Source organism: Eurytemora carolleeae, unplaced genomic scaffold (genome assembly GCF_000591075.1).
Source record: "Eurytemora carolleeae unplaced genomic scaffold, Eaff_2.0 scaffold264, whole genome shotgun sequence".
In the NCBI taxonomy this organism is placed as follows: domain Eukaryota; kingdom Metazoa; phylum Arthropoda; class Copepoda; order Calanoida; family Temoridae; genus Eurytemora; species Eurytemora carolleeae.
The window spans coordinates 233,110-245,857 of NW_019396670.1; the positions used below are offsets into that span (position 1 = coordinate 233,110).

The window sequence follows — 12,748 nt, forward strand, 5'->3', positions numbered from 1 at the left end:
TAGGAGAATATATGTGCAATTATACATTTTAGGAGAATATATGTACAATTATACATTGTAGGAGAATATATGTACAATTATACATTTTAGGAGAATATATGTACAATTATACATTTTAGGAGAATTTATGTACAATTAAAGACGACATTTCGATATGGGCGAGAGGAAGATGAATCTATGGGGATCACGTTCAAGAAGGAGATCATCTTGGATCGAGTTCAGGTATACAGAGGCTGTATTTAAAAGAATTTGAGCCGCGGCTTAAATTTAAGACGCGGCTCAAATATTGTTGGTTCCTCTTTAAATTGTATACAATGTTTGAAAATTTAAGCCAACGCTCAATTGAAACCGGTTTATGATAGATTTGAGACACGGCTTTAACTCAATTAATTCGGACTCAGTGTGTCTGGTTTCTAGTTTTGTTATAGGATTGTTTATAGTTTTGTTATAGGATTGTACAACAGGGTGTCTTGTTTATAGTTTTGTTAGAGGATTGTACAGGGTGTCTTGTTTATAGTTTTGTTAGAGGATTGTACAGGGTGTCTTGTTTATAGTTTGTTAGAGGATTGTACAAGGTGTCTTGTTTCTAGTTTTATTAGAGGATTGTACAGGGTGTCTTGTTTATAGTTCTGTTAGAGGATTGTACAGGGTGTCTTGTTTCTAGTTTTGTTAGAGGATTTTACAGGGTGTCTTGTTTCTAGTTTTGTTAGAGGATTGTACAGGGTGTCTTTTTTCTAGTTTTGTTAGAGGATTGTACAGGATGTCTTGTTTATAGTTTGTTAGAGAATTGAACAGGGTGTCTTTTTTCTAGTTTTGTTAGAGGATTGTACAGGGTGTCTTGTTTAAAGCACTATTAGAAGACTGTACCACAGGGTACCTTTTATCAAGGAGAATTGAATAGAAGGAGGGGACGATAGGGTTTCCGTACACTTTGCTGTGACATTTTTGGACTGCTGAAGGCAGCCGATCTAATGTAAACAAACATGAGTTAGTATACGGTGAATTTTCATCTAACGCCAGAGATGTCTGTTTATCATTTGTGTTATTGTTTACAATCTTTATTATTGTTGTTACGCAAAAACTAGTTCTTCAGCAGTTCAAAAACGTCACAGCAAAGTGTACGGAAACCCTATCGCCCCCTCCTTCTATTCAATTCTCCTTGCCTTTTATTAAATTTGACATACTTTATCCATAGAGAATAGAATGTATAGAGAGGAATTTAATGGAAAAAAGTGTAAAACGGCCATTTTGTTGTACTGTTTCCATACTGCAGGTGTACTTCACATATTTATGCTATATAACCTGTTGGGCCCTGGAATATCATTATATAGAAAATGATCATTTCACATAGACTCTGTGCCTTCCACTTTACAAACGATGATTTTCCGTTATAACTATAACTCAAATGATGTTTTTATTCAACTTATTCATTATAAAGTTTATTTAACAGTTTAAAAAATTCTTAATTGAAATGAATAGTCTAGGGAACATACTGTATTAATGTACTCTACTGCATATAATTTGTGAACATTTACATGATTTGTACACCTTGAACTCCCTTTCAGGCTGAAAGGGAGTTCAAAGATTCATATCGAGAGATTCTTTTAATTCCTCTCTATATATTCTATTCTCTATGCCTTTATCCCATAAAGAGAGCTTGCAGGCTGGGTTTGCTTTAATTGTTTACTATAAACTTTCTCAAATATTGGTCAGATGCATATTGCATTCAAACCCTGAAATTTCTTACACGACCCACACATTAAAGCATAGTTACTGTCAGTAATTAGGACAATTATCAGGCTAAGGAATTGAGTCTTTGACACAAACTCGAATTTTCAAATTCCTATATCTTTGCAACATGATGGAGCAAACCTTTTCAATTAGACTTAGATTATTATCTCAAAGAATTCTTAGTTTAAATATCTAAGTATCCGACATTGGCTTGAAAATATTTAGGAGTTAAAGAATCAGAGTTGTGGCAAAGAACCAATTTCTGAGAATATAATCTTGTTTTTCAGATGTTCTGCGAGGGGAACAAAACTGATGATAATCTAACTCGGATGCAGAATGTCCTCTCAACAAAGTTCGGTAAATCAAGTCAAATCTTTTTACTTGAATCCAATCTTACCAACCATACAGTAAATTTGCTTCGTTCTGTACACTGTAAATTTGATTACTAGTGTACAAATGCACTGTATAATTGGTTCTCAGTTTATACAACAAATTTGTTTTGTGGTGAACGCTATGAATGTGTTTCTCTGTACACACGGTAACCTTGGTACTCAGTTTAAACTGTAAATTTGGTTCTTGATGTACACTGTAAATTTGGTTCTTGATGTACATTGTAAATTTGGTTCTTGGGGTGCACCACAAATTTGATTCTTAGTGTACTTAACCAAATTTGGTTAGTAGTGAACGCTATGAACTTGGTTCTCAGTTTACACTGTAAATTTAGTTTGAGAGTACACTGTTAATTGAGTTCTTGTCGTACACCCTATACATTTGTTCCTGTTGTACACTATGTATTTGGTTCTTGCAGTGACCATGAATACACTGTAAAACTGTTCAGGAGATGCAGTTGCTCCCTTCACCCTAAACTTCCCTAAGCTTGCTCCAAACTCAATCATTATCTGCGATGATGAAGACGAGGATCCAACAAAAGTAAAAAAAAATCTAATTTATAAAAAAATCTTTCTCAAATTTTCCAAAAAAAACTTTAAAGAGAATAGTTAAGAGAACGTAAATCGAACGCAAAAACGTAATAACTTTCCAGGAGATAAAAAGGTGGAATACAGATTTGTATCAAAACTAGTCGATAGTACGTTTTATATAGTCGATAGTGCGTTTTATATATTCGATAGTACGTTTTATATATTCGATAGTACGTTTTATATATTCGATAGTACGTTTTATATATTCTATAGTACGTTTTATAAATTCGGAAGTACGTTTTATATATTCGATAGTACGTTATATATATTCGATAGTACGTTTTATATATTCGATAATACGTTTCATCTCAAAGATATCAAATATTGAATAGACTTCTCATTGTTTACTTTAACAAATACCTGTTCGTTTACCAAAAATTTGGGGTCAGTCCCTTTAAACAGATTAAAATAATTACATGTTTAGCGAACAATGGGAGTATTCTACGAGGTTCGTGTTCATGTAGCAGAATATCAAGATGATTATAAAGGAAGAAAAGGATCTTCAACGAGTATGGGAATAAGAAAGGTAAAAAAACAGCGCTTCGTGTCCGGTGGTTTTCTTCGATCTTTCACTTATTATAAGGAAATGTTTCAATCAATAAATTCCATAATTTTCTTTTTTTGGAATTTGAAAAATACCTTTTTTAATAAAAGTCAAACATATGATTAATTTTGAATGTGTTGAAGTTTTTCAATGAATTTACATTCCTTTTTAAATAACTAGCTTGTTGGTATGATTTATTCAATAATAACCATTTTAGTTGTTATAAATCCAAAGAGAATATAATATATATTAGAGGGGAATTTAATAGTAAAAAGTGTGAAACGGCCATTTTGTTGTACTGTTTCCATACTGCAGGTGTACTTCACATATTTATGCTATATAACCTTTTGGGCCCTGGAATATCATCATATAGAAATTCGAAAATTAATGTTAAAAGAAAACAAAATTATGAAATATGCTGGTTTCATAATTGACCAATGATCGTTTCACATAGACTCTATGCCTTTTGCTTTACAGACGATGTAAATCAAATGATGTTTTTTATTCACCTAGTTTATTTAACAGCTTTAAAAAATTCGAAATTGAAATGAATAGTCTAGGGAACATACTGTATCAATGTACTCTACTGCATATAATTTGTGAACATTTACATGATTTGTACACTTTTAACTCCCTTTCAGGGACTGAAAAAAATTCATACCGAGAGATTCTCTAAATTCCCCTCTAATATATTTTCTATTCTCTATGCATTTTCCGTAACATTCTTAACAAATGATTGAATATTTATATCGTAGACTCAGTTTACGGAGACAAAACAGTTGATATGTCCTAAAGACACGTGCAGTAAACTATTTATCTGTAGTGCAGGTAATTAACGGTAAAAAAATACATCGGGAATTTTCAAAATGGACGCCAATCCCGACTTAACAGCTAAAAAAAAACATTTCATTAAGATATCTCTATAAGCTATTATGAAAAAGATTTTTTATAAAGGTTCTTTATCTTTTGAAAGTAGTTTCAAAAAAGAGATACTTTATTAAAAGATTCTATATCTCTTGAAGCTAGCCTAGAGAAAGAGATATTATATTAGGATTCTATATCTCTTGAAGCCAGCCTAGTAAAAGAGATATTTTATTAAGGTTTTATATCTCTTGAAGCTAGCCTAGAAAAAGAAATATTTTACTAAGGTTCTATATCTCTTGAAGCTAGCCTAAAGAAAGAGATATTTTATTAAGGTTCTATATCTCTTGAAGCTAGCCTAGAAAAAGAGATACTTTATTAAGGTTCTATATCTCTTGAAGCTAACCTAGAAAAAGAGATATTTTATATAGGTTTTATATCTCTTGAAGCTAGCCTAGAAAAGGAGATACTTTATTAAGGTTCTATATCTCTTGAAGCTAGCCTAGAAAAAGAGATACTTTATTAAGGTTCAATATCTCTTGAAGCTAGCCTAGAAAAAGAGATATTCACTCATGGCGAAGAAATTCCTGTACATGTGTCGATACAAAATGACAGTATACGAACAATTAAAGAAGTCAAGGTAATGTTTCATTATTTAAATCAACATCAATTAAATATTCTTTCTAAAAATAAATACTTTCAGGTTTTCGTTTATCAGTTTATTGACATGAAGATGCTCAATATGAAATATAGTAACAAGGTATTTTTATTTACTTAATCTAAAAAAACTAATGTTTTCCCAGGAAATAAATTAATAACGAGGTTTAAACTGTTCAGAAACCATGTTCTGTTTTGTTAATAACAAACTCGAGAAATGCACCTTTCTCAACACACAGTATTCAAAACATTTAATATTCTCATAACATGTCTCACACCCTGCATACTATTCCAAACAGTTAAAGGGGGCTGTTCATATGGGGAATTTTAATATGAAGTTAAAATTACGGTTGCCAATTTATTTGGAATGTGTTTACAAATCTTTTGAACATGATCCTGGCCGGAGAAAAAGTACCAAAACGTGATAAGTCCCAGTAAACATAAAGAGCATCGTCGTCCTCGTAGCTTAATTCAAAATGATATAATTATGGTTTAACTAACTCTAGGTGTACTCGGGTACGTTTGAGGGTGAAGGATGTCCTATCCTACCTGGATACAGTTTCCATGCAGTACACCAGGCTAAACCCTTATCCCAGAGTACAATCATAGTCAGAGGGGTATGTCTGGACGCAGCGCTAAGCAAGGTATGTGTAATGGTGTTTCAGAAGTTATACCGTCTACATTACATCGTGCACTGAAGGATGTAGATAAATCCTGTACAGTCCCTTTATCCTTTATATTTAGGAGGTAGATGAAACCAACCTAGCCTCGTCTAGTATATCCTGTACAGTCCCTTTATCCTTTATATTTAGGAGGTAGATGAAACCAACCTAGCCTCGTCTAGTATATCCTGTACAGTCTCTTTATCCTTTATATTTAGGAGGTAGATGAAACCAACCTAGCCTCGTCTAGTATATCTTGTACCGGAGATAAGAACGATATTTTGGGGATAGTGGTTGATTATGTAATTAAGGTAATTCATTTATAAGAACAACAGAGTTGAGTGTTTGCCACAAACTCTGATTTTTGAACCCAATGTCGTAGACCTCAGATAGTTAATACTGTGAATTATAAAAGATCAAATAATTTAAGTTTAAAATACGACCATTAGGTTGCTAAAATTTAGGAATTCAAAAGTATAAGTTCCTTAAACCCTGAATTAATAACTAAATATGCTTTAAGATACATTTATTATTACATTTTCCTCTGTCATAATATTTTGTGATCTTTTTAAGTTGCTTCATTTGAAAAAGTTTAGATATTTACAAAATTTGTAATTCTAGGTTAAAGTAGTTTGTGGAGGACTAGGAGGAGCAATTATGGTTGATATTCCAATTAAACTGGTTCATCCGAAACCAGGTTTTTATATTTTTAAACAATCTTAACTATTCTTCATAACCTGAATACAACAGAGAATATTCTAGAACTAGTCTTGTTTTTTTGTTAATGTTTTCGATCCATTTTAAATTTAATAAATTTAAAATTTAATAATAAGATTTTAAAACTGTATTATGTTAAAGCTTGCATTTATTAAATAGTGCAATATCTTGATCGTAGAAATAAATCATCATAAAACGATCATTAAAACATCTTTGTTTTTAGATCTGTTTTGGATCGTATTTTGCATATATACCAATTCTGTCGGGTCAAAATTTGTCGTAGTATAAGAAAGGAAAATAAGTTTTTTTTCTTATAATAAATTCACAAAAAAAAACTTTATTGACTTCAATATCAACCGATTTGCCCCAAATCGGTATGCAGAAACCACAAATTTGTATAATCTGTTAAGATACAGACATGATGATGGCCCTACTTCGAGCAAAGGAAATAATTTCTGCCAAAAGAAAAAAGTTTGCGGGACAGGATAGTGTTATACAGGAATCAAACGAGGTTGGGAAAATATTGGTGATACCATGAACATTTAATTAGATTTAAATCATGAAAACTTTTTAAGAATATATTTTTTAATGTTTTTTAGAGTTTATAACTTTGATTGGTATATTGCTTAGCTTCAGAAACTCGATATCCAGCGCATAAACTTTTAAATGGGGGTTTAGCTCCATAGATCGGAGAAAGCCAACCATTTCTGGCACCAATGAGGTATTCTGCTTAATGTAAGACTTAGCTGGCAACGGGAATGGTAGCTACTGATGGGCATCGTGTGTTTTGAGTTCCGTTTTTAAACCTTCAAAGTTGTTAGGCTTTTTTAAAGTCTTCATAAGAACCTAAGATGCATTCTAAACAAGTTTGCTTTTATTCAACGAAGCAAAATTTATACTCTGATCAAAGATATTGCCAAACCGATTTTTCAAAACGGAAACCGAAAAACGATGACAATCGTTTTGGTTAATATTTTTAATCAGAGTAATAATGTTGCTGTGTTCAAAAAAAGCAAACTTGTTTAGCATGCTATTTTAAAATAGGATTTGCATCTCATATTCTTGTGTAGCCTTCAAAAAGCCTAAAAACTTTGAATGTTTTAAAACGGGACTCAACACAATGCCCTGCAGACTAATGGTTGCAAGCTAAGCCTTATAATTACAGTAATCAAAAGTTTGACCCTCAGGTCGCCAATGGGAAAAAATATTAATATCTGAAGCCTGATTTATATTTGAAATTAAACTTTTTTACCTTTTTAAAAAAATATTTTCAACCCGATGATTAGATTGATGGATCCCTTGATATAGAAGATAACAATCAATAGATTAGAAGAAGGATGAATGGTAAATATTTTTATTTCGTCTTTTATCAATTCTTTGTTGACATATCTTTGTTGACCCCCATGCACTACCACTTTATACACTTTACATATAAACTATACAGTTTGTTTTAAATCTTCATGACAGAAACAATCTCAAGAAATAATAATTTTCTTAAAACATTCTTTAAAAGGTGAATATTTGCAAATTTTCTTTTTTCCATCTCATGATCTGAGTTCGTTTCCCATTTGACAGCCCATTTAAAATTTTTTTAAATAACCTTTTTTGTTTGTTTTTTTTTCTTGTGATTTTTAACAAAGATTTTGATGGTTATTATATGGTTTAATCTGACGAGGGTCAACCTAGACCGATATATTTTCAATAAAATGTGGAACTAACATCTATTTTTGATCTCTACAGAGATTTGATTCATCACCATCACCGAATTTTAAATCTTTTGTTGACAAACATAACTGTACCATAACATTCCAATTTCATCTATATAATCGCAAAAAGATTTGTGGTTTTTCATTTTAAAGGTAAAAAAAATTTGGGAAATAACAAATTTTCTTAACCACGACCAATTTGGCCTGCTAAACTTCCAATACGTAAAATAAAAAATCTTTTTACAGTGAGAATTAGAAAACTGTATGACAGGAGACGGCTTTTGATTCAAGTTAACATTTTTTGAATAGTCCAATGAACATGAGACACAGCAATTAAGCAGTGTGCTCTGTTCCTTTCACTCAATAAATGATTTTTTAAGTAAAAATATACACTTTGTAACAACATCCAATACACTTAAATATTGCTGTAATGTCTTTTTTCTATTCCACAGTTTACTGGTTCTCTCTGTACTCATATAAAAAAAATTTTATTTTTTGTATTATGTTTTAATTAATCTGTCAATTTTTTTAGATATGGATTTTTCTCCCAGTTGTTGGAATGTAGATGTAATCTTGAAATTTTTGTTAATTTCACTTAACCTATTTACTTATTATGCAATCTATAAGCTACCCTACTTGTGATTTCTGACAGATATATGTCCCATTCCTATATTCTGTGTGTAATCAATATTTATTGTAAATTATCTCTTGTATATCATATATTTATTAAATGTTGCAATTTTTAAAAAGACACATGCAGAACTCTAGTAAAGTAACTGAAACCCGTTTTCTTATAAATTTGATAGAATAAATATGAAACATAATCAATTTTTTATTCCTTTAAAGGGAGTGTTCGCCAAAAATGAAAAGGGGTAAATGCTTACGGAAAAAATAAGCGCTTTTGATCGCTACTAATCTTACTTCTATTCGTTGCCTTTATAAGAAGAAAATTGTTAAAAACGACTTGTACCGAACAACGTAACGTCCATCCAAATTCAGAAAGTTGCAACATACGACTCGGATCGTAAAAAAAATCAATTTAATTTCAAACAAATCATTCAGAAAAGAAAAGAAAATAAAAATCATGATTTTTATCAAGATTTCAGTACACGTTCTTAGAGACTTCAATTTAATATGCAAAATGGATTTAAAATGTAAATCTGAGAGAACAATGTGGATGTAAAAGTAAAAATAAGGTGACCTATTATTCTGAAGTACCATGTAGAAAGTTAAGCAGTTATAAATTAGCAGTTAAAGTTGCAGTAGCTTGGTTGGACTAGGTTAGGATTTAACTCCAGGGCAACTCACAAGAAATATGAGAAATAAACTGGGAATTTTTCTCACACATCAGGACACAAAATATCCTTCTGAAAATGAAAAGATCTATTTCCGTCGTGACCAAATTTTAAAATAAGTAAAAAATATTTTATCCTTAAATCTCCTATTTTCTATAAATTATAAATTACAATGTTACAAATACTTCACCGATGAAAATAACTCTTTGATAATTGTAAACTAAGAATTTTAAAGGGGCATTAGAGTTCTCCTCCGTAGCTTATGAGTTGGTTATTATATCAACATTAAATATTAGATTTAGAATTATAATTATTTTCTTTTAGTTTCATGTTTCTTTTACTGTTCATCATTTTTACAAGGATTTTTCTTCTAATCTATATACCTTGCACATTGTACAGGGATAACATTGAACTTCATCTCTAAAGGGAATAATTTTTGTATAGTTTTCATCATAACAGGACACTCCACGTAGTTTCTAGTAAACCATTAAATCATTCTGTCATTTTCTTTTCTGAAATATGCATTGATACAAATGTTATTTTTATATTCTTAACTTTTTATGGAACAACGTGGGTACTAACAGGGTTTACCAGCTCACAGTTTTGTCAACTTGTTGGCTGATGTTTTACTGTTGTACATCTTTATCTGCTCTGCCTGATTTTTTATTCTTTATTGTAAATACATTTACGCGTTGATTTATTATTTTACTTACACCTTTACATACGAAATTAATTAGGAATTATTGAAGCATTTGTTTCCGTATGAAATTATTTGTTCTTGGTCGAGAGATGTGGAGAGTAAACTAGAAAGTGAGTATGAGAATATATTTTATAGATCTGTGAGGTCTGTCAATCATCACCACCCTACCTACCTACCCCCACCCCGTCCATTAGATACCTAAACCAATCGAACTGCCTACCCCCCCCCCTGTCCTTAACCGACAAACAATTGATCTCCAATTTCTTCATCTTAGAATCAATTACACATGAAAGTATTTAGAGAAACTTTTGTTCGTTTCTTTTTAATTCTGTAATCGTAAAACCTCGAATTCTCCGCCGGCCCTCTTTACCTTTTATTATACTTTCTTTTCAACCTTCATTTTAATTCTCTTTCCTTTTTTCTCTATCCTTCAATTCTCTTCTTTAATTCTCTTTCTTCTATTCTCTATCCTCCAATCCTCTTCTTTAATTCTCTTTCTTCTATTCTCTATCCTCCAATTCTCTTCTTCAATTCTGTTTCTTTTTTCTCTATCCTCCAATTCTCTTTTTTAATGCTCTTTATTCTATTTTCTATTCTCGAATCCTCTTCTTTAATGCTCTTTATTTTATTCTCTATCCTCCAATTCGTCTTCTTCAATTCTCTTTCTTTTTTTCTCTATTCTCCAATTCTCATTTCTAATGCTCTTTATTCTATTTTCAATCCTTCAATTCTCTTCTTCAATCATCTTCCTTCTATTCTTCATTCTATAATCCTCTCTAATCCTCCTCTTTTTATTCTTAATCCTTAATCCTCTGGTTTCTAATTCCCTCCATCCTTTATCATGAGATTTTTCCAACTGCTCTCCCTTCTAGCCTCAACATCCTTCTTATTATCTTATTTCAATTTAAAGATAAAACTAGGAAACAGGTTAACCCACGAAACCCTGGTAAAAACGATGAAGAATATTATGCTTGATATGTTGATGTGTGTGTGTACATTATTGATAGTCCGTTCAATGTTCGTAATTAAGAACAATTTAGACCAAACACCCCACACTTCCCTCCCTAACTTCTCAACCACCCTTCCCTCCCCGTCAACCAACAATACCCCCCTTTCTTCCCCCTCATCTCTGGTTATTAGGCCAATTACTGTGAATTACTAGGGCGGAGAGTGAAGTTTAAAATTACATTAGATATACTCGGTTAGCTTGCAGGAATGTTTATCTAAGTAATAAAAGGTTGGATGGCTATATCCATGTACGCTGTTCAGTGTGACGTACATAGCTTACAATGTAAAACTGAACAGCGTACTTTATGTACAGTGTGCGGCACCTGCATCATATTTCATACATATTAATAAAACAGAAATTGGTATTAAAGTCCTTAAATACGTTATTTTTTCCTTTAAAGCTTGGATACAAGACTGCACATGGTCATTGATATATTAGTCCATAAAGAACAGGGGGAGAGGGAACAGGACAGAATGGTGAAAGGTTAGAAGGGTTATCGTGGAACATCTTTAAAATGCAATTCAACCATTCTCTCTTTTCAATTCAAAAACTAGGTAAAATACAGTTAAAAGTGAGAGAGAAGGACTTGGATCATTTGTGCGCAATGTGGGAAAGGGTTAAGTGCGCGCAATGCGCATATGTGACATATGTGTGTTTTGCATTCCTTTCCAAGTAGGGGGCCCTTAGCAGGACCTGGCTATACTTCAAGCCAATCGGAGATATAGACAAAAAAAACAGAAGAAACAAAACATTGCGTTCTTACAATTTATAAAATAATGTAATCTTTGCTTGCAGTTTTCACAAAACGCAGTGATTACTAGCAAAATTCTAAGATAAGGTTTGGAATGTCTTCTGTCAGTGAGGTAGAGTGCGGGGGGGGACATCAGAGTTGATATACCTGCTTCTTCTGGGGGTTGCTTAGTCCATGGCGTGTACACTGCATGATGCAGGGAAACTATGTCTCCGAATTTTGATCATTTTTCCCTGGCGTTGAGGTTTCTCAGATATTGGGTCAATTCAAGCATAGTTCAAGCATTCATGGATTCCAGGGAATATAATATGCATGAATATTTTGTTCTGGGACCTTGAGAAAGTTGCCATTTCGGTAAATTTGGTAGAAATAAGACCCTTTCACTTTGAACCCGGCCATGTTAGCTTTCAGTTTTCTTTTAGATCATCTAATATTAATCAAATTTATAGATAATGCTTAGTATGCTCGAAGATATCAAACTAAAGGAAAATGGGTAAATTAAGTAATCATCCTTCCATTCGGCTCCTTTTTTCCTTTTTTCCTTCTCTTCATCATATCCCTTTCTTGTCTTTATTCCCTGATCTCTAGCTCTACATTTGTCATTCTTCTTCTTCTTCTTCTTCTTCTACTACTTCTTCTTCTTCTTCTTCTTCTTCTTTTTCTTTTTTTTTCTTTTTCTACTTCTTCTTTTTCTTTTAGTTCTTTTTGTTCTTTTTGTTCTTCCTCTTCTTCTTCTTCTTTTTTTTCTTCTTCTTCTTCTTCATCATCTTCTTTTTTCTTCTTCTTCTTCTTTTTCTTCTTCATCTTCTTCTTCTTTTCTTCTTCTACTTCTTCTTCTTCTCCTCCTTCTTCTCTTCTTCTTCTTCTCCTCTTCCTTCTCCTCCTCCTTTACTAACCCCCGTAACCCTAGACACGTGTTTGAAAGCGGAAAATTCCTTTAATAAGAAGATGATTGTGATGATACGAGATATAAAATGTAGGTATACCCCCACACACAACAATACCCAGGAATCCAGCGGTACTTTATACCATCACACACACCATTGTGGGATTCTCTCAACCACCCATTGTGTGCAATGTCAGTCACACATCACACAGCACACAACCCAAGTTGAATTATAAAATTGTCGGGATT

At 32.2% G+C, this 12,748-nt stretch overlaps 1 protein-coding gene across 4 annotated transcripts in view; it reads left to right on the forward strand.

Moving 5' to 3' along the window:
* LOC111707186 (arrestin homolog) overlaps positions 1–8,682 on the forward strand; it is a 9,285-nt gene extending 603 nt beyond the window's left edge. Inside the window, exons 3-15 of one of the 4 annotated variants that reach the window (XM_023480238.1) lie at positions 120–222; positions 2,019–2,088; positions 2,570–2,661; positions 3,136–3,237; positions 4,011–4,083; positions 4,644–4,756; positions 4,820–4,876; positions 5,280–5,417; positions 5,654–5,746; positions 6,057–6,132; positions 6,563–6,663; positions 7,439–7,496; positions 8,391–8,682. In XM_023480238.1, the coding sequence (XP_023336006.1) occupies positions 120–222; positions 2,019–2,088; positions 2,570–2,661; positions 3,136–3,237; positions 4,011–4,083; positions 4,644–4,756; positions 4,820–4,876; positions 5,280–5,417; positions 5,654–5,746; positions 6,057–6,132; positions 6,563–6,663; positions 7,439–7,477 (1,057 nt within the window). In that variant the 3' untranslated portion in view covers positions 7,478–7,496; positions 8,391–8,682. Of the gene's footprint in view, positions 1–119; positions 223–2,018; positions 2,089–2,569; positions 2,662–3,135; positions 3,238–4,010; positions 4,084–4,643; positions 4,757–4,819; positions 4,877–5,279; positions 5,418–5,517; positions 5,628–5,653; positions 5,747–6,056; positions 6,133–6,562; positions 6,664–7,438; positions 7,497–8,390 lie in introns of those variants that run through there. The other 3 variants (XM_023480240.1, XM_023480239.1, XM_023480241.1) reach the window with 3 other exon arrangements.
* Positions 8,683–12,748: the final 4,066 nt, after the last annotated feature.